At 37.4% G+C, this 24,717-nt stretch overlaps 2 protein-coding genes across 2 annotated transcripts; both read right to left on the bottom strand.

Annotated features, from left to right (window-relative positions):
* Window positions 1-1,092: 1,092 nt before the first annotated feature.
* IntS4 (integrator complex subunit 4) lies at window positions 1,093-4,520 on the bottom strand. Its single transcript, XM_088037074.1, has 8 exons — window positions 4,350-4,520; window positions 3,552-4,300; window positions 3,301-3,499; window positions 3,084-3,252; window positions 2,576-3,040; window positions 2,270-2,513; window positions 1,443-2,221; window positions 1,093-1,397 (listed from the first exon to the last, which is right to left on the bottom strand). Exons 1-8 carry the CDS (start codon window positions 4,401-4,403, stop codon window positions 1,177-1,179), a joined length of 2,880 nt encoding a protein of 959 aa, XP_087893200.1. The 5' UTR covers window positions 4,404-4,520; the 3' UTR covers window positions 1,093-1,176.
* Window positions 4,521-5,692: 1,172 nt separating this feature from the next.
* Window positions 5,693-24,320, bottom strand: LOC148174046 (uncharacterized). Its single transcript, XM_088037241.1, has 3 exons — window positions 24,271-24,320; window positions 6,819-7,997; window positions 5,693-6,739 (listed from the first exon to the last, which is right to left on the bottom strand). Exons 2-3 carry the CDS (start codon window positions 7,911-7,913, stop codon window positions 6,278-6,280), a joined length of 1,557 nt encoding a protein of 518 aa, XP_087893367.1. The 5' UTR covers window positions 7,914-7,997; window positions 24,271-24,320; the 3' UTR covers window positions 5,693-6,277.
* Between the last annotated feature and the right edge of the window lie 397 nt (window positions 24,321-24,717).

Genomic DNA, 24,717 nt, shown 5'->3' with positions numbered 1-24,717 from the left:
TTTTGTAAGCTATTAATTTCTCTATAGTCAGAATTTTGTAACTTTGGTTTAACTCCGCCTACCTTTTGGGCCAATTGAATTTTAGCTGGAAGTCTGATTCACTCTGCAAAATTTTGATAGTTCGTCGATATTTGCTAAAAGTCGGTGTAAAAATGTCCACACATTAGAAGATGAAACACCATCAAAATCGACGAAACTTTCACGATTAATTGAATTCTGGCAAAACCGCACATCTTCTTGACATGTGTGACACTTGAGCCGTCAAATTTTTGATTATGTTGAGTAAAGGAGACTAGCCATTTCTTCACTCGACAAATTCAAATCGTCATTTCTTCATGTGGGCGGGGTTAAACCAAAATTATAAAATTCCGACTATAGTTATATTTATGTTACGACAAACCTTCCAAGAACTGTTAATTAAAAGACTTACGTCAAAAAATGTAAAATCTGATTTTAAAGCTGCAATGGAATTTTTAAGAATGGCTGGTTCAAAAGTTTTTTGTTTTTTCTTTTTTATACGTGAAGGGCTTCAAATGAACGAGAGTTTGGGCGTGTTGGCGGGAAAAAGTTCTCGATTTTACTTCAAATTAACGAGGGGACCAAAATACATTAAAATTTTTCTATTTATTGAGAGAAATCGAGGGAACCGGGAAAAAACTTCAAATTATCGAGGTTCAAATTAACGAGAGTCTACTGTAGTTCCTAATTAACCTTTGTCGATTTAAAATGGAGAACAATCGTAGATAAAATATTGTAAAGTATACGTTTAAAAAGTCTTTTTATTTCATTCATACAATAATGACTTTTTAAAGTACCTTCAATAACTGTATTTGCCACCTTGTTTTGCACTTCAAGTAAGTAATTTAGTTAGATACTTTCAAAATCGTAGTTTTTCATGGATTTAAGAAGTATACACATCTTATGAAAAACACTAAAAAACAGGCCCGTATTTGATGACTCGTTGGATTTGGACCAGAATTGCAGAATTTTGAATTCCCAGTAAACTTAAATCGGGAGCTCAAATAAATTTCCTCTCTAGTTAACCAATTCGTTACACCATTATAAATGTCCTAATTTAAATAAAAAATCGTGTTTCTATATAGCTTTTATTAATCTTGATTTAGATAACAGTATAATCATGAAAAAACCTTAAAACTTTCTTTATTTGCACTTATTTTACAACGTCCTTTTTATCGGTTTCGGGGCGACACTAACCTTCACTGGTTTGCACAGATCAATCAACGTTGGTGTCAAAGTAACACTCGTCTTTCTTTTCCCAACATCAGCTTCGGGAATCGCCAGTGCAACATTAATCTCCACGTTACAAGCCTCTGACCACACTTGATGCGATACCAAAACTGATGTTAACAACCTCAAATTGTGTCCGGCTTGCGCTTCTAAAACACTCAAAATGAACAAAAACCAACTAAAAGAACACCCACCTTCATCACCGCCTTCCAAATACAACGGCTTCAAATGCGCGGGTCTCGGAAGAATAACTTGGGTCTTCTGATCGGGGTATTTCACTTTCAATCTGATTCTATTAGGATCGTTGAGGTGTCGCAATTCCGCTTCGAATCTAACCGCCATTACTAAACCCGCTGTGAACTTTAAAGAAGTGTCGGTCGAACCGCTGGGTTCTACAATCTCGGCTGAGCTCATCCGGATTTGAGTGTTCGGTCGTGGGATTTTCGCCAGTTTGGATTCGGATAGAATTGGGATAAGCAATCGGGCAACGGTTCCCGGTTTGGGTTCTTCGAGAACTGACAATTCCCGAAAAACAGCCAATGTAAAAGCGTCGGGTTCAAGACCCGCGACGGATAAATCGCGCTGCATGTCTTCGACTACTGTTAAAAAGTGGTGGCATGGAGCTAACGCGGAGGCGTTGCTCCCTTTAACGATGTAAACAAGATTAAGGGCGAGCGCTCGAAGGCGGAACATTTTCACAGCGCACTCTTCTAGAGGACTCAGACCTACGAAGAAGAACTGCAGCTTGAGACAATACTCAAGAAGGTTGTTGATGTTGGTTTTAAGATTGTTAGCTTGCTGGGTCGCGAGCGTGGAGGGATTCACCCAGAGACCCTTCTCCAGAATTTGGGACATGATGAGTTGGGCACCGATATAAAGAGCGGTGAATTGCGCAGTTCCGGCCACCGCGGGGTCGATTTCGCTTAAGCGGTTCAAATGCTCTTTGGCGGTCTGAAGAAGAGTCGTTTGGACTCTGGAAATACCAATCTTAGGAACTTCGAGGCTCCACTAAAAAACTCACCTTAGAGTGTTCTCTGTCATGTCTAAATTAGAAATGACGTTGTTCAAGAAGTCCAGACTTTCTGGAACGGTTTGAGGTCGCGAAATGGTGTTGCAGCTGGAATCTGGAAGGCTCAAAACAGGGACTAAGCTCGGCATTGTGTCGCTTATGTAAGCGTAGTGACGAAGGGTATGAGGTTCCAAAAGAGGGATAATCGTCGGTGACCACTTCGCCGCGTTGAGAACCAAAATTAAAACACAAATATCTACAGAGCGGTCAAGAAAATATCGACGTAGAACAATGAAAGACTATTTTCGGCAAGGATACATTGAGGATTCTCCACATCCGGTTCGGCAGTATCGAAAAACGGATGTATATTCAGTAACTGCGGCACCAAAGGCAGAACCAGCTCCGGATGTTGGGCCCCAATTCTCTGCAAACACCTATACGTGGACCTCTTGTCATGCGGATACTTCTTCAAGTTGTCCAAAAGCTTCTCCACGCACATTTTTAAGCCCGCTGTTGTCGACATCCGACAGGAAGCCAACATTCTGTGAAGACCTTCTCTGACATCTTGTGAAAAGTCCTCCAAGGCCCCCAGAATTGTTTCTAGTTGGTCATCGCGTAGGATAATGTGCTCAGAAATCCGTCGTAGACTGTCTATGGCTTTCAAGCGGACGTCTTCGATTTCATCGTTGAACATATCAACCAAGAAGTCGAGAGACATGTTCGCGAATTGCGAGTTTTGAAGGGATAATTCGCAGAGGGATTCAACGGCAGCTGAGCGAACCTCTGAAAAAAAGGTCAGTTTTGGTTTTTACTACGATGAAGTTACCTAAAAACTCGTCTTCTAGACCGTGCACGAAAGCCCCACAGGCTCCACTACTCATAAGATTGATACTGTCAGCGTCTAGAACTTCTCTGGGGGCGTCGTCGGCCCATTTTTTTCCACTAGCCCATTCTCCACTTGTTACATTTTCCCAGGCTAGCTCGTGGGCAGTTCTCTGAAACAAACCAATGAAACTATGGCAGTAAAAAAATCAGAGACGTACCTTTCGTCTCATATTAGACATGAGTTTTTTGTCCAGGGTCTGATTGAGAAATTTTGCACTGACAAGTTTCATGGTGCCTAACAGCTTCCCTGCTAGGGTTCTGACATGTATGGATAAATCGGACATTGCATTGCAGACTTTTCCAAACGCGTCGTCTATTAAACGAATTTCGTGCTCACTGCCGGGGACAACGACTTCGCTGTAAAATACCAAAAGTAATAAAATTTCTTGTAATTTTGCGGCGCAATTACTTTTCAGGATAAGTGTTTCCTAGTAAACACACGAGTTTTAGAACGACTTGGCGAACAATTTCATAGTCGTCCTTTAAAGCCTCGCAAACATCCACGTAAATGTCAGGGTTGATCTTGAAGTTTCTTTCATGCAAAGTTATGATGGTGGAAAAAGCCTGACTTCTGACTCTTGCATCATCGTTATTGAAATAAGAACTTACTAAAACCATAATTTTCTCGGCTTCTGCCCCTGTACAAACAGGCGTATGAACGCCGATAATCTCCAAGCATCTACATTTAACAGCATGACTGATATCTTTTAAATACCCTTTTGCAATGTCCACCAACTTCTGATGTAGTGCTACCGCATTATCAGAAACTAACTTTCCAAGTTTTAAAATTGTGTTCATTCCCTGCGCTATTACTTTATGAGAATGATCATTTTTAAGCAACAATATGGTCTCATCAATAATTGAAACCACATCAGCATTAGGTAGATGACCAATATCTGACAAAAGTGATAAAATCTTCACTCTGACCGCCGATTCCGGCTCGTTTTTGAAATGATCACTTAGTTTCTTTACAGCTTCAGGAATGTCGTTCTGTTCTAGTTCAAAAGTGTCAGAGACACGAAGGAGAGTTCTAAGGGCATCACTGCTCGATTTAGAGCTTTCAAGGCAACTGATGAGAGCAAGAGAGGAATTTCCAGTGCCTGTGGGTGGTTTTTTGACCAGGCGAAGCTTTTTTACGGGCTGGGAAGCGAAAGTTTCCTGGGAAAAAAGAGATATAACCTCACTTTTTTAGAGATTAAGTGCTTACTTGGATTGTTTGGGTATATTCGGCTAGAGCGCGTTTCTTTAGGACTGCAGCCATGATGGTGTTAGTTGAATGAATGGAAAGAAGGCGATTTTAGAACAAATTTATCATGATTAGCAAAACGTTTGTTTACACTTCTGCTGAACTGTCAACTATTTACGGTTTCCACTAGACTTATATTTGTTACAAATTCCACTGTTCTTGGATAACGGGAGTAGATGCCATTTTGAATCTGCAGTTCGGCGGGTTATTTAAAAAAAATATGTTTGGGTTTCAGAGAAAACAGATTTTCCGTAGCAAAGTTTACTACCCTAACCCAAGTCTATTTTGCCCTAAAAAACTAATGCCATATTCTACGTCGGTAAATATATTTAAATATTCCCGGCGCATCCACCATTTTTTGTGTTTTTTTTATCTTAATCTTACTCATGCTTTCAGTGTTATAAAGCTGAATTCTGTTAGTAATAGTTTTTCATTAAATTGATACGACTTTTCTAATGTTTTAAATTTATTTATTTCTTTCTTTAATATTAAATTATGCAACTAGGCCATTTTTTCTTTTTTCTTTTAGTTCGAATTGTGTTTTATAGCTTTTTAATATTAGTTGTAGCTGTATAACTTAGTACGTCATGGGTGTGTGAATATAAAGACATTATTTTTAAATATCATTTATTTGTAATAAGTTCACAATTATTATATAATAAAAAGTTATAAAATGTAAATATATGAATCTAGGTATAAAAATACTTTATAAAATCAATAATAAAGAGAAGATAAAATCTGATACAACTATACATAACGTAAACTGAGTATAAAAACATGTTCTATGGCGAATATAAACAAAAGTTTATATAAAAGTGTCTGGATGTACATATTTTCGTACGTATATGTAGTCTATTTGAGTATTGTCTTTCAGAGAGAACACAGTTGAGAGACGTTGGCAGTAATGAGCCGATGAAGCAAGCAAAAACTAAATTGAATGAGATCCAAATAGAACAAAAAAAACGTAATAATAATATAAATCCCTTTACCATGGCAAACTGTCATAAATAGAATTAAGAACATTTACAAAAATCAACAAATACTGATTATAATACAAAAATAATTAGTAAACAAGAGCATTAAGTATGATCGATTTACAAAACAATTGTAACATACGTAAACATTTATAACATAGATAACAATTCTAAGATGGTAAAGATTAGAAAATAACAAATTACGCGACCAGAGTCGCATTTGTACTCACATTTGCAATGTGTACAACAAATTATACTATTTATCAATATACAAAATAACATTTTTATTTTACAAAGTGAGTATTATAAGGTAAAAAGGTCATATAATGCCTTGAAATATGGTAAACTGAAGTTTTACTAATCACTAAGCACTAGCATAAAACTAAAAGCATCTGTAACTAAATTGAATGCTTCGTCGAAGCACCGCGGAGTAACCTAAGATATGGAGGTGGAACAATAATACTTTTAAATATTAGGAAATGACAGAAACAATTAGACACATTCCACCTCGCGATAACAAACTAATTATACGATAAATAAATTAAAAAAAACTAAATTTTATTAAGTAACGCGATAATACAGAAATGGCAAGAAATTTTAGGCAGATCTCCATACAATAAATACACAAAATTCCGATTACTTTTGAATAAATTTCACATAATCACAGCACATAAGTAATATAAAAATCAACAAACAAAACAATGCTTAGGAACAATTGGCGAACCACCAATTTGATAATTCTAGTACGCGATGAGTATTTGCTTTTCGTTGCTGTTAAGTCACCAATGAATCGACAAGAATTTGTGCGTGGACGGAATGTCGCCAGCCAATTCTAAAATAAATAAATAAATAATTTAGGTACCGACGTGGAAGCTGCCGCCTCCGACCCTAACATTCCGACCCTCCCTTAACAGGCTACCTAGATTTGGCTTTGGCGGTGGCGACGTTGCCCGCAGCCGCTGCATTCTTCTGCGCTATATGTGTTTGGTAATGCTTCGCCAGATGAGCTTTCTGCCTAAAACTTTTCCCACATAAACTGCAGGCGAACGGTTTTTCTCCGGTGTGCGTTCGAATATGCACGTTCACAGAGTATTTATCCTTGAAACCCTTCGAACAGATACTGCAGTAATGCAGGGAACGCTCTTTGCGAACGCCATTGCTGGTGGAGGTGGCGTTTTGTACCGTCGTTTGTGCTTTGGTGCTGCTGTTTGAACGCTTGTATTTCTTCGTTGAGGGTTTGGTGCTGCTTACTGCGGGGGTGGCCAGGATCGGGGAATTTAGGTTGTTTAGGAGGCCTATCTGCTCGGAGTTTATGCTGTAGACGGCGCTGTCGGCGGACGTGTCGATCTGGCAGTATTGGTTCACCGACTCCGCCACCTGCAAAAATAAATGATTAATTAGCAAAATAAAGTTTGCACTTTTGGGGTATCGATTGTGAGACTAGAAAAAATTGTACCTCATTGGCGATCCTCTTCAGCTTCTCAAAGTCCTCCGGGTACGACTGGTCAAGCTGCGACAACAGAAGGTCGTCAACGTTGTGCGCCGCTGGATTGGCATCCTCCGTCCTCTGTGGCATGTGCTCTTCAAACACCACCTTGCCGTTGGCATCTATCCCAGCGACTATCGTAGGTATGTGTTCCGGTTGCTCCTCTTTGATGTAGATTCCTTCGTTTTTTGCTGGAGGCGTCGATAGAACCCGCCTTAGCTCCGTGTTATTCTCAACTTTGTTCGTCTTCACTGCTCCATTATAACGTACGAAAGCTTTACCTTGCAAAGCACTACGTAACAAAGAATCCGGTGAACCGTTATTGGTTGTATTATTATTACTTAATTTCCAATCGTTATTATTATTATTAAAACTATCGTGCGCCTCGAGCAAAGGCGTATCTATAATAAGAGAATTGGCTAGTTCGTCCTTGTTGTCGGCGAAACCACTGTCTTCGTACGTATACGTCTCCGACTTGATGAGTCCGTCTGTGTTGGGACTCATGGTACCTTCGTTGTAGTTATTATTGAACCCATTGATTTGCCCTGGGATGATATTAAGGATGGAATCGATGTCCAAACCCGGTTCCATCGTCCCCGGGCTCACTTCTTCTTCTTTCACTATGCCGATGGAAGACAATGGAGGTCTGTACCACGTGGTGTTCTGGTCCATCCCATTTAATACTGTCAACGTGTAGATCTGCCCATCCGTGTTTCCCTTCGGGTTGCCGACTACCCCATTTCCATCCTCTCCGCTCCAGCAGTATTTGTTAAGATCTTCCAAGATGGCAGTTTCTAATCGGACTGTCTCTTTGTCGCTCCAGAAATTCGAGTCAAAATTACCATCAGACGTCGTGGTGGGTACGTGGTTTAGCTCCGCCGTCAGCATGTTATTGTTCGTTTCTTTATCTTCAGGACTCGTGTTGCCTAAGAACGCGTTCACTGTACGCATCTGTTTGGTAAACTGCTGGATCGAATGTGTGTCGTTCGAGTCCGGAGTCACCACAAAGTCGAAAAAATCGGTTTTTGTTATGTCCTCGCCACGAAAGGCTTCGGTTATATCCATTATCACAGATTTTCAGCTGCGGATGATTAGGCACTTGGTGACGCTGGCATTTCTGGCCGCGCTGGAACCGACGGCAGAAGAAATCTGCAACAAAGGAAGTAGTTTAGATATTGATACAAATAGAACGTATCGTTTGAGGTTTGATCAGTCACATCGCTTTCATTCCCATAGGTCTAAAGTTAATTTAATCCTGTGCACGCTTCGATTAATGCACAAACCCAATCATCATCAATAATGATAATTATAAAGATGACCCTATATTGGCCGCAGCGGTTATTATAATTGAAACGTTTATGTGCCCTACTTTCGACCAACCGATTTTACGATTTTATTTTTCGAAAAGTCTTTATTACCAATCGGTTTTACTGCCCTTAATGAAGTTTATCGCCGCAGACCAGCTTATCTTGAGGGCATGAGAAAGAGCTTGTTTAAGGTTGTGGACGCTGATGGCGCCATCTCCATCTGGAGAAAGCGAGTGCAAAGAAACCGTGTCTAAAATCTAATTCAAGACTGCGTTTTTCGCAGAGATTTTGTGTACTCAGAGAAGTGTTTACAGAGCACGAGGGTATGCCATATGGCCTCCAGTTTGAGTAAAGTATCTCGTATTTGCTTATCTCCTCAACGCTGGATAATTGTTTAATTGTTTGGATTATTAATGATATCGTCCGAAGTAAGAAAAACACCGCTCGAGACAAAAAAACTACGAAATTCATCATTAACGACTTTGTTGCAACGGCAGTCTTTCATGGTTGATGCTCTCTCGTCATTCCTCTATTTTTTCCATTAATTATTTACACAGTAATAAATTCAACTTATAATCATCGGAGTTGGGTTCGGAACTTTTCACGCTGGGTAGTTCCGCTGGGTAATTAATACGAAAACTCATAATAAATCACCTTTGCTTTTCCGTCCAAAATGCGAGCAATGCTCTCACATTTTGCAACCGTGAAGGAGCCCAAAACAATTTACCAAAACATCAATCATCAGGATAATAAGAAAGTGTGAAACTATTTTAGATAATACACAATAATTAACACGGTTACGTTAGGTAAAAACGTGATCTCCTTGTATCTCGCGAGACTTCCGTGAATTTATGGTAAGTGATGTGGAAATCTCGACCAGAATTTTCGAGTGTTAATTACCGTTTTCAGTTCTGTTGAAATCGAATTTGTGATTTTTGAAGTTTTGCTGTGCTGGCTAAAAAGTGGTTTCAATGTGATCATGGACATAAAACTTTAGATTTAGATTTCTGAGGAATATGGGTTAAGCCGTCAGCCGAAGATTTGCGTCATAACACGCTAGTAATTACAGTTTTTTGTTAATTCGTGTGAAAATATGCCAGGTATTCACTTAGCCCCAATAGTGTTCAGCAGTACCGGTATTATACTGATGACGCACTTTGACAAATTACCGTCAATAATCCGAGTATTCCTATATAATTTTTCATAATAATCAGTGCATGTTGCGTCCGCGTCTCTAAATTGCTCGCAAGTGAAGAAAAAAAAGAAGTACGATTTTATTACCTAATCAGTTATTCGTAATGACGTTTCGCAAATGACTACATTTCTCTCTTCAGGGCTATAGACAGATCCGTAACACGTTAAGTGCTTTTTGCGAGTCTGTGGCCCTAGAACTTGTGCAACGGCGGAAATGAGACATGAAACAATCTTGAGCAATCTCCTGAGATGATTTATAAAATCATGGCTCTTCGACGAACGTTCGTAGGATATTTGACGTTTTTCAGCTTGTAGTTTCTTGCGAGCGAGCAACTAGTTCCACAATTATCAGCGACAGGACATCTCTATATGTAAGAACGCACGGAAACCCGTCATGAAAATGTCGTAATTCCAACCTGGTACTAGTTGCTCTGTGTTAGATAATTTTATTTGAATTTTAATTAGTCGATAGTTATCGGTAATATCGATCGAACATTAACGAGCACCACTATCTCGTTTATCTCTTTTTTTACCATCTTCCAGTTACTGGGAATGGCGAAACAAAAAGACGACAGCCACCCATGCGGCGCATGCTTATGGTAATGAGACGATTAAATTTGCTCTGGATTTTTTATTGTTCATGTTGAGGTACAACAAGATACACCAAGCAACGGACAAGGACGAGATAATCTCGTCAACAAATCGCGGATTTTTGCTAATACGAAAGCTTTCAATTATCGAGATTCGATACGGTACTTTGTTAATTTCGTTGCATCACCAGTGTCCTTCGTATCCTCTTTATTCTCTTTACAGTCCATATTTTCGATCGTGTCATAGAATGGGAAGTTAATTGAACTCACTGCAATTACCGATAGTAATTATAAAAACAGAAATTGTTCGTGGGCGGCTTTCAATTAAGTTTCACTTCGTGAACAGTTCCAAAAACGAATCAGGATGTGTAACCCATTAATTTGTCGTTTCAAATCTTCAGTTGCAAATGAGGTGAAAGCCGCCCTTAATAAATCGCGCCGTTTTTTCGTCCAATTTTGCATCTTACATAAACGTAATGATCTCCATCGTAATTTCACTTTTAACTACCATGTACCATGTAGATAGATAAAGCGGTGCGATGTCGTAAAGCCGTGTTCACAGTAGGTGGAATTTGTGTCAGTTTTTTCAGGCAAATCGTGATCCGATTGTGTAATCGTGCCGATTTCAGGGACAAAGCTTAAGCCTGAAATATGTCTTCTTCGCTTGGGCGTTACACGCGACGTCGTGTGTGTAACACGCAACGTCGCTTATGGTAATGGACTCTTTGGAGGTGGTTAGTCACCGTGAAAATTATTCTTTATCATTGCAAACCCTTGCTGCATTTAATTGCCTGTCATAAAACCCATTCCTCGCACTTGTAATCGCCTGTTCCGCGTTCGGTTTTTTGCGGAAGATGCAAGATAACAGAAGCGGAGGCGGACGGAGTCTAAATGGACACAATGGGCGCTAATTGTTTAGCAAAACCGTGATACCGATAAACCTCGATGGACAAAGAAGCTACAATGCACCTACAGCTTTTCCACTTACTCCATTTCTAGACGAGCATTGTCAGCAATGCATGGAATAATATCTGCAAATCTGGCGGCTAGATCGTGTTAATCCACATTTTCAGCTTGTTAATGTTTTGTAATAAAAAAATATCACGTGGAATGTAAAACTTTTCGCGTGCCTCCTTTCAGAATTCTTCAAGGTTCATTCTAACGCCCTCTTCTTTCGAAATAGCTTTTGTTTCTCTTCCGCAAAGTTGTACCCGATGTGAAACATCAAAAATTTAAACAAAGTATAAATCATGGACCTCCCATTTCAGCAATCAAATGGAAAAATCTTGTAGTAAAAGCCATAATTAATTTCGTGTGGACAGAAAATCGACATCTGGAATTTATGGGTCTGTTTTTGATTACTTTGCGTGTAATGGGCCGTTTGATGGAAGACATTTTCCGATTTATTAGTAAGTTATTTATGGCTTCATCAAGTCTGATAGCAATAACTAGCTATAATAGCTGTTTTGAGAAAAATGTTTTATTGACTAGAACATCTATTACTGAAAAAAATTGAAGATCAAAATGTTTTACGGCCGCAGGAAAAGCTTAAAAGTACAAATTTGTGACTTCTCTATAAACACTGTTTAAAGCGACCATAAAATCCTCGTCGCCTTTGATTTACTCTGCGGAAACGATGACGAAAGTGCCAATAAATTAGAATGAAGGAAAATGTTATTGTTTTCTTGAGTCCTCGTCAGTGCATAACAGCGTCCGCATTTTCCGCTTTATTTTCTCCGAGTGAAATGTTTACGATTGTCGTACCCGCAAAAAATCTAACGTCTCCTCGGCTCTCCAGACCTCGATCCAATTGAAACCGGCAATCGATCGAATCTAACTGTACATTGTTTGCATAACGAATCGTTTGTTACCTTGATATTTATGAATATTACGATTTTTCGCGACGTGCGCGGAATTCGCAATTGTGCAAAAACGTCAACACCGCAAAACCTTGGGAACGATTACACTTGAAATCTCTTCGCGGGAGAAAAATGGTAGTTTTCAAGGCGACAAATCGACCAGTGTCAATGTTATTTACGCAAAATACGAGAAAAACCGCAAGAATTGCTACGGTAGTCGTTGTCGTAAAGGTTAAGAATTAATTGAATATTTATCGGTAGTAATTATAAATCAGTTTGGTTTGTACACTTTGATTAAATTTCTACTCCTGCAAGGCGATAAATGCAGGAAATTAGTGTTGCGAAACTATGTCGGGTTGGATTTTTAGCGGCAGGGAAACACCTTTGTGCGGTTGGGAATTATCACCAACCATAAATGGATGTTGTTATAAATATCATTTTCTCCTCAGCAATTTTTCCAGGCTTGTTATTATCTATAATTTATTCCAGAACGCAGTGTCAGAAGCTGGGATTCTTGACATACTAGGCAGAGAATCTCAGTTAGTGTTGATTTATGAAATAAAGTACCATCTCTTGTATAGAATTTTATCTGTGGGTTGGATTTTTTCTCGCACAGCGGGCGAGTTTGATTAATAAATTGATAATTATCAACGATAATTAATTCGCTTGTCCGAAAAGTAGGTTTTTTCTGTGTGATAATTAATTTCAAAACCTATAACCTGGATTCATAGCCGTATAAATAAAAGTTATGTAAAGCTGTTGGTCAGCGCACAGATAAACGTTATAATTAAACAAACATAATAGAAATCACGACAAAAAAATATCGTACATAACAACTAATCTCGATAGATATTAATAACGCTATTGTTTACATTTTCGAAAGTATATTACAGTGTTCGTGTTAAACTCGACCACATTGTTTAAATGATGACAGGCTTAGATGCAATCTGGTTAGGCTTGAATGGGAATAAAGCAAGAGATTTTTTCTCTTCAAAATGTCCAGTCCGCTCTTGTAAGCCGTAATCTCGATCGCTTTATCTTGATATCTATACTTAGCATCGAGCTTATTTTCCGACGAAAAAACCAATCTAATTTAAATTTTTCACAAAACGGACCTACTTTCAGCGATTGAGATAACAAAGCCAATATTAGAAGTGATAGCTTAATTACAGGTGACGGAGGAATTCCATTGGCTTCTATAAATGAACGTGGAGAACGTGTCCAAGATAGACACTTTCCAGAAGAACCGGACAATATGAATGGACGTTCGAAGAATTGAATTTTTGCTCAACCAAAAACTGAAAAGAGCTTGCGTCATCATAAATTCTGCTGTTTTTCGCGATTGTGGTGTCAAAGCTTTCACGGCCTTTATCAGTCTTATTGATTATGTTGTTCTTCGGTACTTTGAACGTCTTTATACGCCAAGTTGTGTCCTTATTCGACCGCTTGATCACTTTCTTCCGTTTTGTGCTCAGAAATACAGATTCTAGAAAGGCCTAGATCTGTCAACTTCTTCTAAAATGACTTGCGTCTCTGAATAGTGTAATGACCCGAAAATGATATCAAAGTCGTTATTACAAAAAATTGTCATACTTTTACGATCTCTTCTCTATCTAACGCCATAAAGTAAAAAGCGCACCATAATAATTTCAATCTTTGTACAGATAGAGGTGCCAGTAATACCGGTTCTAAATTTCACTTAAGATTTAAAACAATATAAATTACAAATTGCTTTTCTTATCTAACTGTCATCATCGGCGCAACTTTTTCTCCGAGCAATTGTACATTTCTCGCTATTGACTCCCATGAATTATTGTCTTGTCATCCTGCTGGCGAGAAAATCGGCAGTTTTGTTGAATGTGTATAAGCTGCTCACTTGGGATTAGCGAGATTTATATTGTGCTTCTGGCGGAAATTGGCAGCAGATGAGGAACTGAAAGCGAGTTGGAGAAAAAAGTTCATCACGCGATTCAGTTGGTGGTCTAGTTTAGTTTGCATATTTGGCGTCGGTTTTAATGAAAAATGAAATAGTATTCACGCGAGTGCTTTTAATTAGAGTTTGTGATAGCAATCGAGATGTTTATTAAAGAGAAAAAACTAAATACCTGTCCATTATTCTGTTTTATCTGCTGCGAGAGTCGCTAAACGACCAATCACAATTAATTAAAACATTTCTTGCTCGTTTCATGTTGTAACATTAAAACTTCCATTAAGTCAAATCTATGGAATTAATGATGCGTTCAAAATATTTTAATTGATTTGAAACATACGTTTCTCTCATTACCTAATAACCGTATTATTTGCATACTGGGACTTTTCGACTCCGGCGACTTTCCATTGTCCGATTTGGAGAAAACTTCCGCGATTTCGTCAAGTTTGGGTGATTTCTATGAAAATTTTGGGTTAAGTTCACGAGTGGAACGAACGGATTGCCGGTAATTCACACGTTCAAGGTTATCTTTGAGGGTGCGCCGCCGCTGCAGTTTCCAGAAAAAGATGATAAACGCAATGGAATATTAATCATCGCAGACTATTATGGAGGCAAATTGTTTCGCGACCATAAATCAGACCTGATGGTTGCACACTGCACCTCCGAAACATCAATCAGCGTCGAATATTAGTCAATAAGCGCACGTTCGCGGTTTCGCTAAAGTTGTGTAGATTTTACGTAATTGATACGTTGTAAATAATGAATCGGTTCGGTTCGCTTATTAGAATCGAAAAAGGATCAAAGGATACTCTCGTGACCGCCTCACAATGCTAGCCTCGTTACCGAGCGTCTAATGCGTTTTCCATAAGTTATGGAATTACGTCTAGCAAATTGTATATGGTATTGTGGAGGCAAAAAGCCAACGATGATTTATCGAGCATCTTGAGAGATCGCGTTTTATCGGATTTCGTTAATCCTTCCCGCTAAAGCAGGATAATAAAGTCATAAATTCGTTCGGAGCAGTTACATAAAGAAAATGCTCTGGCACTTTTATTACCACTAAATAATTTCACATAATTGCAGCTTTCTACTATATGCTCAACTATCAACGTTTTTATTGCTCCGGTGCGAGTTTTCCCATAGTCCGACAGAAAACCGGGAGCGAAACAACGCTATCAAATTCAATTATGCACTATACAAGTCTGCATTAATCGCCGATTTTAATTTAAATCCAATTACAGACGGCATTAGCATATAATAAGTGGGCAGGCTTGCACCTAGTTGTCTGCTTGAAATTTCTATTATACGGACCTCTTGCAGTTGTGTTACGTCACCGTTCCCGATCTAAATGCAGGTGCTAAACGGCCTCAACTTGCGCAAGTAGAATTCTAAACATCACAAGTCGCGGCCGCAAAGGCCGAAAGAACGAGGTCAAAAGGACCAATTTCTTATAAACAAAGTTGTTTATTCATGAAATACACTATTTTAGTATGTACTTACTTTCATATATTATTACACGCAGATGTTTTTTCTACAAGAAACTGTATGCATTTACATGTTTAATTACTATATTGTTATTGTGCCACGGGCGATTTACCACGATTATTTACAAATTATAATAAGCAAAAATTACAATTTAGATTTGTAGTGTATTATTTTCTTTTTATAGAAATTCAACTTTCAGTTTCTGTCTATATTCAACTACTACGCGTTTGTGTTTTCATTCAGTGTGCCAAGCAATAATTTGCAATCTGAACTTTGAACTCATCGAACTTAAACTTGTTCTAAGCGGTTCCTAAATTGCAATAAATTCTACTAAAACGTAGTTGTATAAAATTTTAATTTAAGTGTAAATAGTAGAAGAATTCAGAATATTTAGAACATTCCTAGGTTAATAAGAATCAAGTTTTGATGCGTAGAACAGTACGAAAATATTCTAAAATTATTGGCGTGTACTTTCTTGTGAAATTTACCTAAATGCAAATTCCACGTTTTTACATTGTATTAAAGTAATAACTAAATAAATTAGGAACAGAGCTTTCTTGTAGATGAATCTTAAAAATTTTGTGTTTAGTCAGACCTCATTAAATTTAGGTTTAGGTAGTTTAGGACAGTAATACTAATTTTAACTAACTAAATTAATGTAGATCTAGCCTACCAAGGGGTCTATTTGTATCGATGACTTTGCGAAATAAATCTAAACTCATTGGATTTTGTGTTGGAGCAAAAAGTCTTCATTAATTAATTTTATAAAATTTAGTATTCTACCTTGTTGGTTATGTAGCAAATAAGAAGAAAATGATACTTTGCTATAAGAATCGGCAGTACAAAAAATTGTAACGACCAAATGAAACTTTTTAGAGAAGAAATTAGAGTAGTTTAGCTTTATTTTGATCTTACATTAAAAAAAAGTATCATACTTTTATAAAACTTTAAATTAATTGAATAGAATTTCTATAAAAGTCAAAAATTTCTTGAATTTTTTTTAGTTTGTCATGCAATGCAAAATTTTAACATTCGTAAATTACAAACTAAAGCTTTCTGGTCAAAATAATTTACAGAGAATTTTTGACGTTCTCAAAGATACCAACGTTCGTTGAAATTAGGGTTGCTCACTTCACTTGAAATTACTGATATCTGAACTGCCATTCCTACTTTCTTCTTACCCATTAAAATAATTGTAAGAGTTACGGTAGGTCAGTAAGACTGCAACTTCCAGATCCCATCCTTCATGGTAAAATAAAATTACATTCATATTTGAACTGCTCTAGATTAAACTAGCGCGTTCTAAAGATGGTACTGATTATTTTAATTTTATAAACGCGCTGCCTCCACGCTCAAATTGTTGAGATTCAGATGGCTATAAAACCACAAATAAGTTATTGGTTATTAAAATCGAAGAATCAAGATAAAGTTGTGACAGATTTATTAACACGAAATGTTGTCTTTTTCTTGTTTTAATTTTAAAATTATGTGAGAAAGTTTCTATTATCCAAATGACCATCCCATAGGTGATCTTTCTCTTAAATAGGTTACTAAACTTATTGGAGTCATTGATTGAACTCTTGCCACATCACGGATTTAGAATAAATCAGTTTAGAAGTGTTAATTGAATTTTAATAGTAAATATAATAAATAATATTAAAATTTTATTGGCAGGTGAGTCCACAGATTCTTATCTAAACTCGACTTAGAATTTTAATTATGTTAAATTTTTATCAGATGTTCCCACCTACTTGACAAGGATTCCTTAATGACTGTCTCATAAGAATCTAATGTTAGTATGTGCACCTACATGAATCTAGAGTCAACATAATGCTTCAACGAAAAGAAGAAACTCATGATACCAGAGGCGGTTTAGAACCGATAGTTCTTCTGTGCACAATGCAAACTCATAACTTATACTCTCCACTTTTCCGCTGTCTGCTGCTGAAAAAATCAGCAAGAAGCGATGATTTATGACCCAACGCCGCCTCCTAACAAACACAAACAATTGTAACATGCATCCCAAGAAGATTTAGAATAGGAAGATATTCCCCAAAAGGCAATCTGAAAGAAAACCGATTACTCTTTGGGACTTTCACTCTGTGGTTCAACATCGTTTCGCATAACGCGCACAAATGCAAATTGAAAATATAAGCGTCCAGCGAACAAACATATTTCCTCATTAATCCGTTAATAAGTCGAGTACCGTTATTGTGGCCTGTGATTGATACGTAATTGATTTACAATATACGGGAATGATTTAAATATTCCCGTAATAAACAATCCTGTCACCGAGATTGGATCTGTTCGGTCGAATTGGCGTTCCGATTGTGCCACCATTCAGTTTCTTCGATGGAAGATAAAAGACTCTTGTTAACCGCACCTCGATTAAGCGGAAAAAGCGTAAATGTTAAGACGTTAAATGGTCACGAGCTGCGATATACATACTCACCATAATTCTTATGACACCAAGAAATACATCCAATTCGTGATCGCAGAGCTATGAATATTAATTAAAAAACAACGCATAAATATGTTCCACGTCTCAAGAACATCCTATAATAAAACGACGAGAATAACAAGCAGATACGCAGGAAGCCAGCACGCCGGCTTCAAAGTGGAAAAAAGACATCGGACATCCATTTTGAGTTGCAACTGGGAGAGATACAACAATGTTTCTAAGAATATGTGCTTTGTTAGTTGAGAGAAAAATTAATAATTAATGCAACATAGTGATCATAAAGATCAGCAATAAAGTTGTTCTATTGTATCGTTGCCAATAAGTAACAATTTTCTCTTTGTCGATACTTTTTTGAATTTCTAATACACTGACATTAAAATATTTCAATTCCACATAAGCGTAGCGCAATAAATTTTATAAATAACATAGAAAAAAATGAACACAATGATGTGGAAAACAGTTGGTTGATTTAGATAAACGTAGAAAATACTAAAGAAATTTCCTCGATCGCATTCTAATAAACGTTGAAGCAGTTAAAAAACTGAACGCCAAGTTCTGAGAATCAAATCTCCGAAGTTGATCCCATGGTATATTTATAGATATTTCTTGCATGACTTAATGCTTACACAGGTTGAAGTAATACGTACTTAATTTAATTGCTCTCTAATTCTCAACTAAAAACGAGCACCCTTTAATTTACATAATAGCTCATACATCGAAATTTTTAGTCTTGAGTCATTACTACCCAATTTAATTTAATCCAATTTAAAATTATTGAAATGTCGTCTGCTTAAATTTAACGTCAAAGCATCAACAAGCTCCATTCATACACTTTTTCTGCAAGAAGCATTAAGACAGTAAATAAGTTTTTTACGATTTATTGTGTTTTGATTTCTTGTTTCGCATTACCATTACAGTTATTTGTGATATTTGTTTTTTTTCACCCATCAAACTGACACAAGGATGTTCATTTTCATTTAAACATACGTTAGATAGGTCATAAATTTTACCATCTTATTGCAATTATTGCTTGTTAAAATTAATATAAAATTGTGAAATTCATGTTAGATTTGTTTGATTAGCTTTTTCCTGTTGGAAACTGGGAAAGACTGGCAAACATTCACTTCGGACAGATGTTAAATTGGGATTTTTTACCAAACACACGTTAATGTTGGCCATTATTAATATCATGTGTCATAAATAATTTTGAAATTTTCCGTTTTTCGTTCCGCTGCAGTTTGCTTAGGAAAGTTTCCTTTTTTTTTCGGATCAAATTTAAGCGTAAAATTGCTGTTTTGTTTAATATCTATAAACAAATACTTTCAAATTGCCTTTGAAGTTATCTAAATTGAAATTCAATAACAGTAGTACGATTTTTTGTCGGAATCGATTTCGGCTCTTTGTCCTGAAGTGAACGTCGTTGCGACAAACCCTTGCAATTTAATTATTGACAGCTGAGGTCGGTTTCATATCGAGAACCTTCGATGCAGCACGCAATGTCTGTCACGAATTTGTGTAATTACAATTAGGAATTTGCTCGAAACCATTTAAGACGTCGTGTCCTACAAAATAGGTTGAAAAAAATTCGCGCCGACAAGGTTCGACCCCACCCATCTTATCAGGAAATAATTTCATTATTTAATTGTCTAGGTTATTACTTTTTGTCGTTGCATTGTAGTACAAGTAATCGAGAAAAAATCGACAAATGCTAACGGTAAAACTACGTAACTAATAGCTTCCTCTACATCGATAATTGGCAAAACGACGGTGCAGATTCTTCGCGGACCCACCCATGTTAAGCTGTTACCCTGTCCATGCACACGTGCTCTTTATACTCTTAAGATTTATTATTGGGGCAATTAATAAGCTCACTTACGCTTCCTGCGTGGCGGGTAATTAATTTTACTGGAGTGTTAACTTGACGATGCCTGCGACAGTAGAAAGGCGGGTTACGCTTCTCATCGCACATTAAAGTCTCCACCGGGAGAAATGTCTCTAGGGGAAAAACGTTCTCTCCATCGATCATTGCTGGATATACTAATGAACGACGCTACTATCTTGTAATTAGAGCTTGAGGCGACAAAAAATCGACAAAAATCGCGAGTAACGAGAAAATACCAGCAATTACAAGGACGATGGAGATAACAATTAAAACACTTTGACGCAGATCCGGTTAAATTTATAAATAAAGGTAAAAAAATACGGTATTGATTTAATCTGAATCCGGTTTCAAAAAAAGTGTTGCATTACCCGGAGAAATAATTTTCCGGTGCAATGGACAATCCTGGTACGTATTACACATTTACATGTATGATTATTATGGTTTTGAATCAGTTACAACGGGCAAATTGCAGTCTTAATTGCCGTTTACGCTTTAATCAAAGTCTAGTTCTTTCGTTGTTACTTGGTTATTAAAGTATCACTTATCTGTTTTATTAAATACCAACGCGGTTTTTAGTTATACCTAAAAATGTGTTTCAAACTGTTAGAAACTTACCATTTCTTGTACTAGAGTTCAACGTTAGATATCCATTCTTAGAAGGCATTCAAAGGAGTAATGAAAGTTTTCTTAGAAAAAAGCTCACAATTATAGAACTTGATTCAAAAATCGGGATGCCGGATCTCTTTGCAATAAAAACATAAAAAGCTTGAGTGGAAAACATGATAAAAGCTTTCACCACGGAACGTCAACAATGGAAAAATATGGCAAATGAGAAAAACGTTTAACATGGCATTAAACGTCTTGTCAGAGGCTTTTAAATCGTTCAAAAACGACGAAGCTGCTATGGAACTTGAAATGGGTTGGCGCCCCTGTGTATCAATCAATGTTTAACTGGAAATCTCCGTTCTGTTTAATTTTAGCTCTAGATTTTCATCAAGTCTAAACATTCACTTCCTACTGTGTAATTAAAATTAACCACCAGCTGTCCATCACGTAACAACAATTATTCTGCCGCTCATCCGCCCAAAAGTTCGCCCCGTTTTTTGAAGAGCCCTCCAAATCCGCACCACCCACGAATTCGCATCGGGGTCAACATATTTCAAGTGCCTCCCGACATTTAATTGAAGATCTTCAGATAACAAACATCGCAAAAACACTTTGACTTTCTAACAGGCACACCCGTGAAGATCTTCCGATAATTACAGTGACACTTCTTCCTTCGATCAACTGAAATTTTTAATTGCAGGAACCGTTAGATTTGGGTTCACCCTCGAAAACCAGCACGCAATCATAATGAAAAAGTGCGTCACGACTGCACTGATGAGTGATGTCTTCGTAAATCATGCAAGGATAACAGCTTTGGAGCGCTGAAAAGTTTTTACGTGTTGAAATTGATAGGTAGAAGATGTGTTTTTTGTAACTGGAGTAATTAAATGTGGATTTCGTAACTGTAAGTCTGAGGAAGATTTGAGACAAGTTGTGGTGGAGGTTTATGTAAATAAGAATTTGGATTTAAGGTGTTGCTGGAAGAATTATGAACTCATGAGATTTTACAGCTATGGAAGACATTGCCTTAACAGATCTCGGAATAAGTCAAACGGTTATTTGCTTTCATGGGCGTCATCACGACATTCTAGCCCATCTTTCTGAAAAAACTCTCTTTGTGCGTCAAATCTAGAACCATCGAACAATGCGCTTCTTGTCCAAAATTTTGAATAGGCGCATTCTTTTGGTAAAAGAACGTCTGTCAAACCAAATTGTGTTAAAAACCCATAACGACCCGCATGTCAAATGTCAAAAAAGTGTTATCCTACCTTCACGACGACGCAATCCCAATTTTGTCCCACTTTTCCAGCACTCATATCACAGACTAGGTTACCATTGTTGCGAATGCTGTGCTTAAGGTCGACCGTGTTAAATTCAATGTAAAAATCGTGGGTGGGGTCGTAGATCGATCTAAAGAAAAAAATTATGACGCAGCTAATGACTCGTTCTCATTTTAAATCAATAATATGGGACAGGTGGACATGGTCGCGATGCTATCACTTTTTTTTTCTGTCTTTGTACAAATGTTCTTGCCATGTTCTGTGATTCATAAATCAGACTCGTTTTCGTTATTTCGAGCGGAAATTGATCTCGTGTGGTCAAGCCTTTACGCAAGTCCTTACGCAAGAATTTTCCAAGTGAGATTTCACCGGATACAGTTGGGCTCCGGGCGGTGTGTCTTGTGGTGTTCCACGCATAGTGCAATTAAAATTATCATTTTACGATGCGAAAAAAATTAAATGTTATCTTCATATATTGCCGGTTGAACGTGATGTGTTATTTAAGGTTTTATTAAGGCCGCTCCGTGGGATTTGTTTTACGATGGTTTACGAGCTTTTTTTGTACCACGATGGGCGGCCGGCTTTTCCTGCAGATCCGTGTTACTAGAATATCACTAAACAAAGAAGGCTTTTACAGGACGTACCTCAAAACCCACAAATGCTAACAATTCTCCATTGTTGCCAATATCATCTAAAAATCGAAAAATTTCTGTCGATTTTTTGGAAACGCAAATAATTATGTGACCGCGAACAAATGTTCTAACAATTTCTCCTTGGAAGATTCCAGCCTCACGCTATCTCGTCCAAACAATCAACAATTGCGCAAGTCATTTTAAGTACATTATTATTAGGCAGCTGCTCCGTGTAGTAATTTTTTTCCGTTTAATATAACGTTCAACATTAATAACGATCGTAATTTTCCGAAATGGGTCAGCCTATAATTCATTTCGTCGATATTGCGAGACAATCTTGACTTATGGCAATTTTTATTCGATAATTTGATACAGTTTCAGATCGTGACTCGCTTTTTACTCTAATTCGTTTCTATTGGTATTTTTCGGGAGATTAAGCGCGCAATAAATTCACGCTCCGCCTAAGAGAAGTAAAGAGGACGAAATAAGGATAGTGACAGGACGATCGGCAGGAAAATGATGAAGAATTCCTGCCGGCAGCTACGAAAGATCCCAGTCTGCATTAAACGCAATTTTCGAAGTTGCAAGCGATACATCAAGTTGGCGGCTAAGATTACGCAGGGTGGAGTAATGAAGGATCGATTGTCTCGAAACGTGTTTGCGCTTTTGCAATTTTCAGCTTCGAATTTCAGGTGTGTGGACGAGGATATTTATGGCGGCAGACGCATGAGATAAATCAGAGAATAAATGTTGAACAAAGTGGAATAGATTTTTTTTGAGATTTATCTTCGGTGTAACGCTTGTGAAGAGACAGTTCTGAGAAGTTGACAAATATCGCTTTATGGAAGTGCGTTTCTTAAGGACAACTTGAGATATTGTGGTGTAGGCAATATCAATAAAAAAGTCATTAGCCTTAAGGTCAATATTTGCCAAGTGTTTGAGAGTTTTTTACTACATGTTTCTAATTAAGTTGTTTAGTTTGTCGTTATAAAGAGTATCGAAATATATGGAACTGTACTTAAGTTGTTTGCCCTGTTTTGTTGAAAGGCGGATAATTGCTTTAAAAGAATAAAAAAAATAAGCTCGTTGACTTGAAATTTGGATCAGTGCGAGCCGCTGATTGAGTTAAGCTTCCTGCTGAGAGCTTTCAGCCTGTAATCTGCCTAACATTTTATTATTCTTTGTCAGTAGTCCCGAAAAAATTCTACCCAGTCATTTTGTTCCGAACGCGTCGGAAAGTTTCGTAATTCACAGAATCGCCTAATTCGTCCAGTCCGCCGGATATGACAAATAACAATCCATCAAGTTATCCATTATCCATATAAAAGACAAGGCGTAACATAATTTCTTCAAATTAAAGTAAAAAAGGAATTTCACACTATTAAAAATTTACACAAGCTTCAGTCTACGTGTAATTTAAAAAGCCGTCGTTCGCAGGAACAGACTCACTTCCGCGAATCGCTATGAGACATGCTCGTTAAATTCGTTACGGACCTGCATGAAAAAATCGTCCATTGGTTTATTTAAAAGATTGTCTACGATTTTCATGGTCGATGGTTTCAAAATTAATAACTATAATAACATGAACAATGAACCGGTGCTGAAAAACGAACGAAAATAGGTGAGATCGCATCCGGGTTTCGTGAAATAATTTGTAAAGACGAAAAGCGGGCACATCAATGGACATGGTATTAGCATAAACGACAGTCATTAGCTAATTTCACGTGTTGTTAAAAGGATTGTAGGAACACCCGCACGGTTTATGCGGTGAGCTTGTGACAACTCGAAATTTGAATATAATAAAACGTAAACCGGAGTAATTTGCATATTCATGTCACGTCTTGTTCGACAAAGAAACTATAACACCTATGCTAATGCAGATATTTGTCAACTTCTTTCGGACATGGTTTTAGAAGTTTCCGCGGCACTCACCGCAATTTCTATTTTTCTAACTAGCTAAACGAAAGACGCGATTTATCACGAACAATGTAAAAAAGTACAAAAATAAATTACAAATTGGCACCTGACAGTGCGCTTATTTATCGGGTCTTTGATTAAAGAAGAACGAATAACAGTGGAAATAAAACGAAAGAGAGAAAATTATCGGTCGTTCTAACGTTTCCAGAGATTGTCTCGGTGATTGCGTCCGAGCAATTTTCAGCAATTTCTCGAAAATGAGGACAAAAAGCGACTCACCTTTCTTTCATGCAGACCAAGATGATGGAGAGGTGTTGATACAAGGATCTGAAACAATCATAAATCTTAATAGGATAAGAAAGACACTGATGATTTACGCGCTAACCATCGCGGTGCCGAGTAATTGATACGAATTTCCTCGTCTTTGTAGGCATGTTTTACCGGACGTGGTGATTGGAGACAACTCGGCGAAAGTTTAAAGTAGTTTAATAAATTAAATAAATAATGAATATTAATATTTGTTCACGCTATTCAAATATTTAGAGAAAATATTTTTGTATTTTATTTATATGCAAAACTTCAAGATAATCACAAGAAATTTCACGATTGAGTTGAGTGCAGACCACCGAGTGTCCAGAATTCGAGTTATAACGTTTAGCACTACGACTTGAAGCCGTTTTAGCACATCTAAGTAAAATTGATACGAGTTTTTAGAAACGATAATTG

This window comes from Gnatocerus cornutus, chromosome 5 (assembly GCF_029298725.1).
Source record: "Gnatocerus cornutus isolate USDA-ARS CGAHR chromosome 5, icGnaCorn1.1, whole genome shotgun sequence".
NCBI classification, from domain to species: domain Eukaryota; kingdom Metazoa; phylum Arthropoda; class Insecta; order Coleoptera; family Tenebrionidae; genus Gnatocerus; species Gnatocerus cornutus.
The sequence above is the reverse complement of the archived record's forward strand: the minus strand, read 5'-3'. Positions and strand labels throughout refer to the sequence as shown.

Bases quoted from the DNA above. Each gene is read 5' to 3' on its own strand.
- IntS4 (XM_088037074.1), bottom strand. From the start codon at position 4,403: ATGGCTGCAGTCCTAAAGAAACGCGCTCTAGCCGAATATACCCAAACA. The intron at 4,301-4,349 runs GTAAGCACTTAA...CTTTTTTCCCAG, and splicing joins AATATACCCAAACAATCCAA to GAAACTTTCGCTTCCCAGCC. The intron at 3,500-3,551 runs GTAATTGCGCCG...GGTATTTTACAG, and splicing joins GGAAACACTTATCCTGAAAA to CGAAGTCGTTGTCCCCGGCA.
- LOC148174046 (XM_088037241.1), bottom strand. From the start codon at position 7,913: ATGGATATAACCGAAGCCTTTCGTGGCGAGGACATAACAAAAACCGAT. The intron at 6,740-6,818 runs GTACAATTTTTT...TTATTTTTGCAG, and splicing joins TGAAGAGGATCGCCAATGAG to GTGGCGGAGTCGGTGAACCA.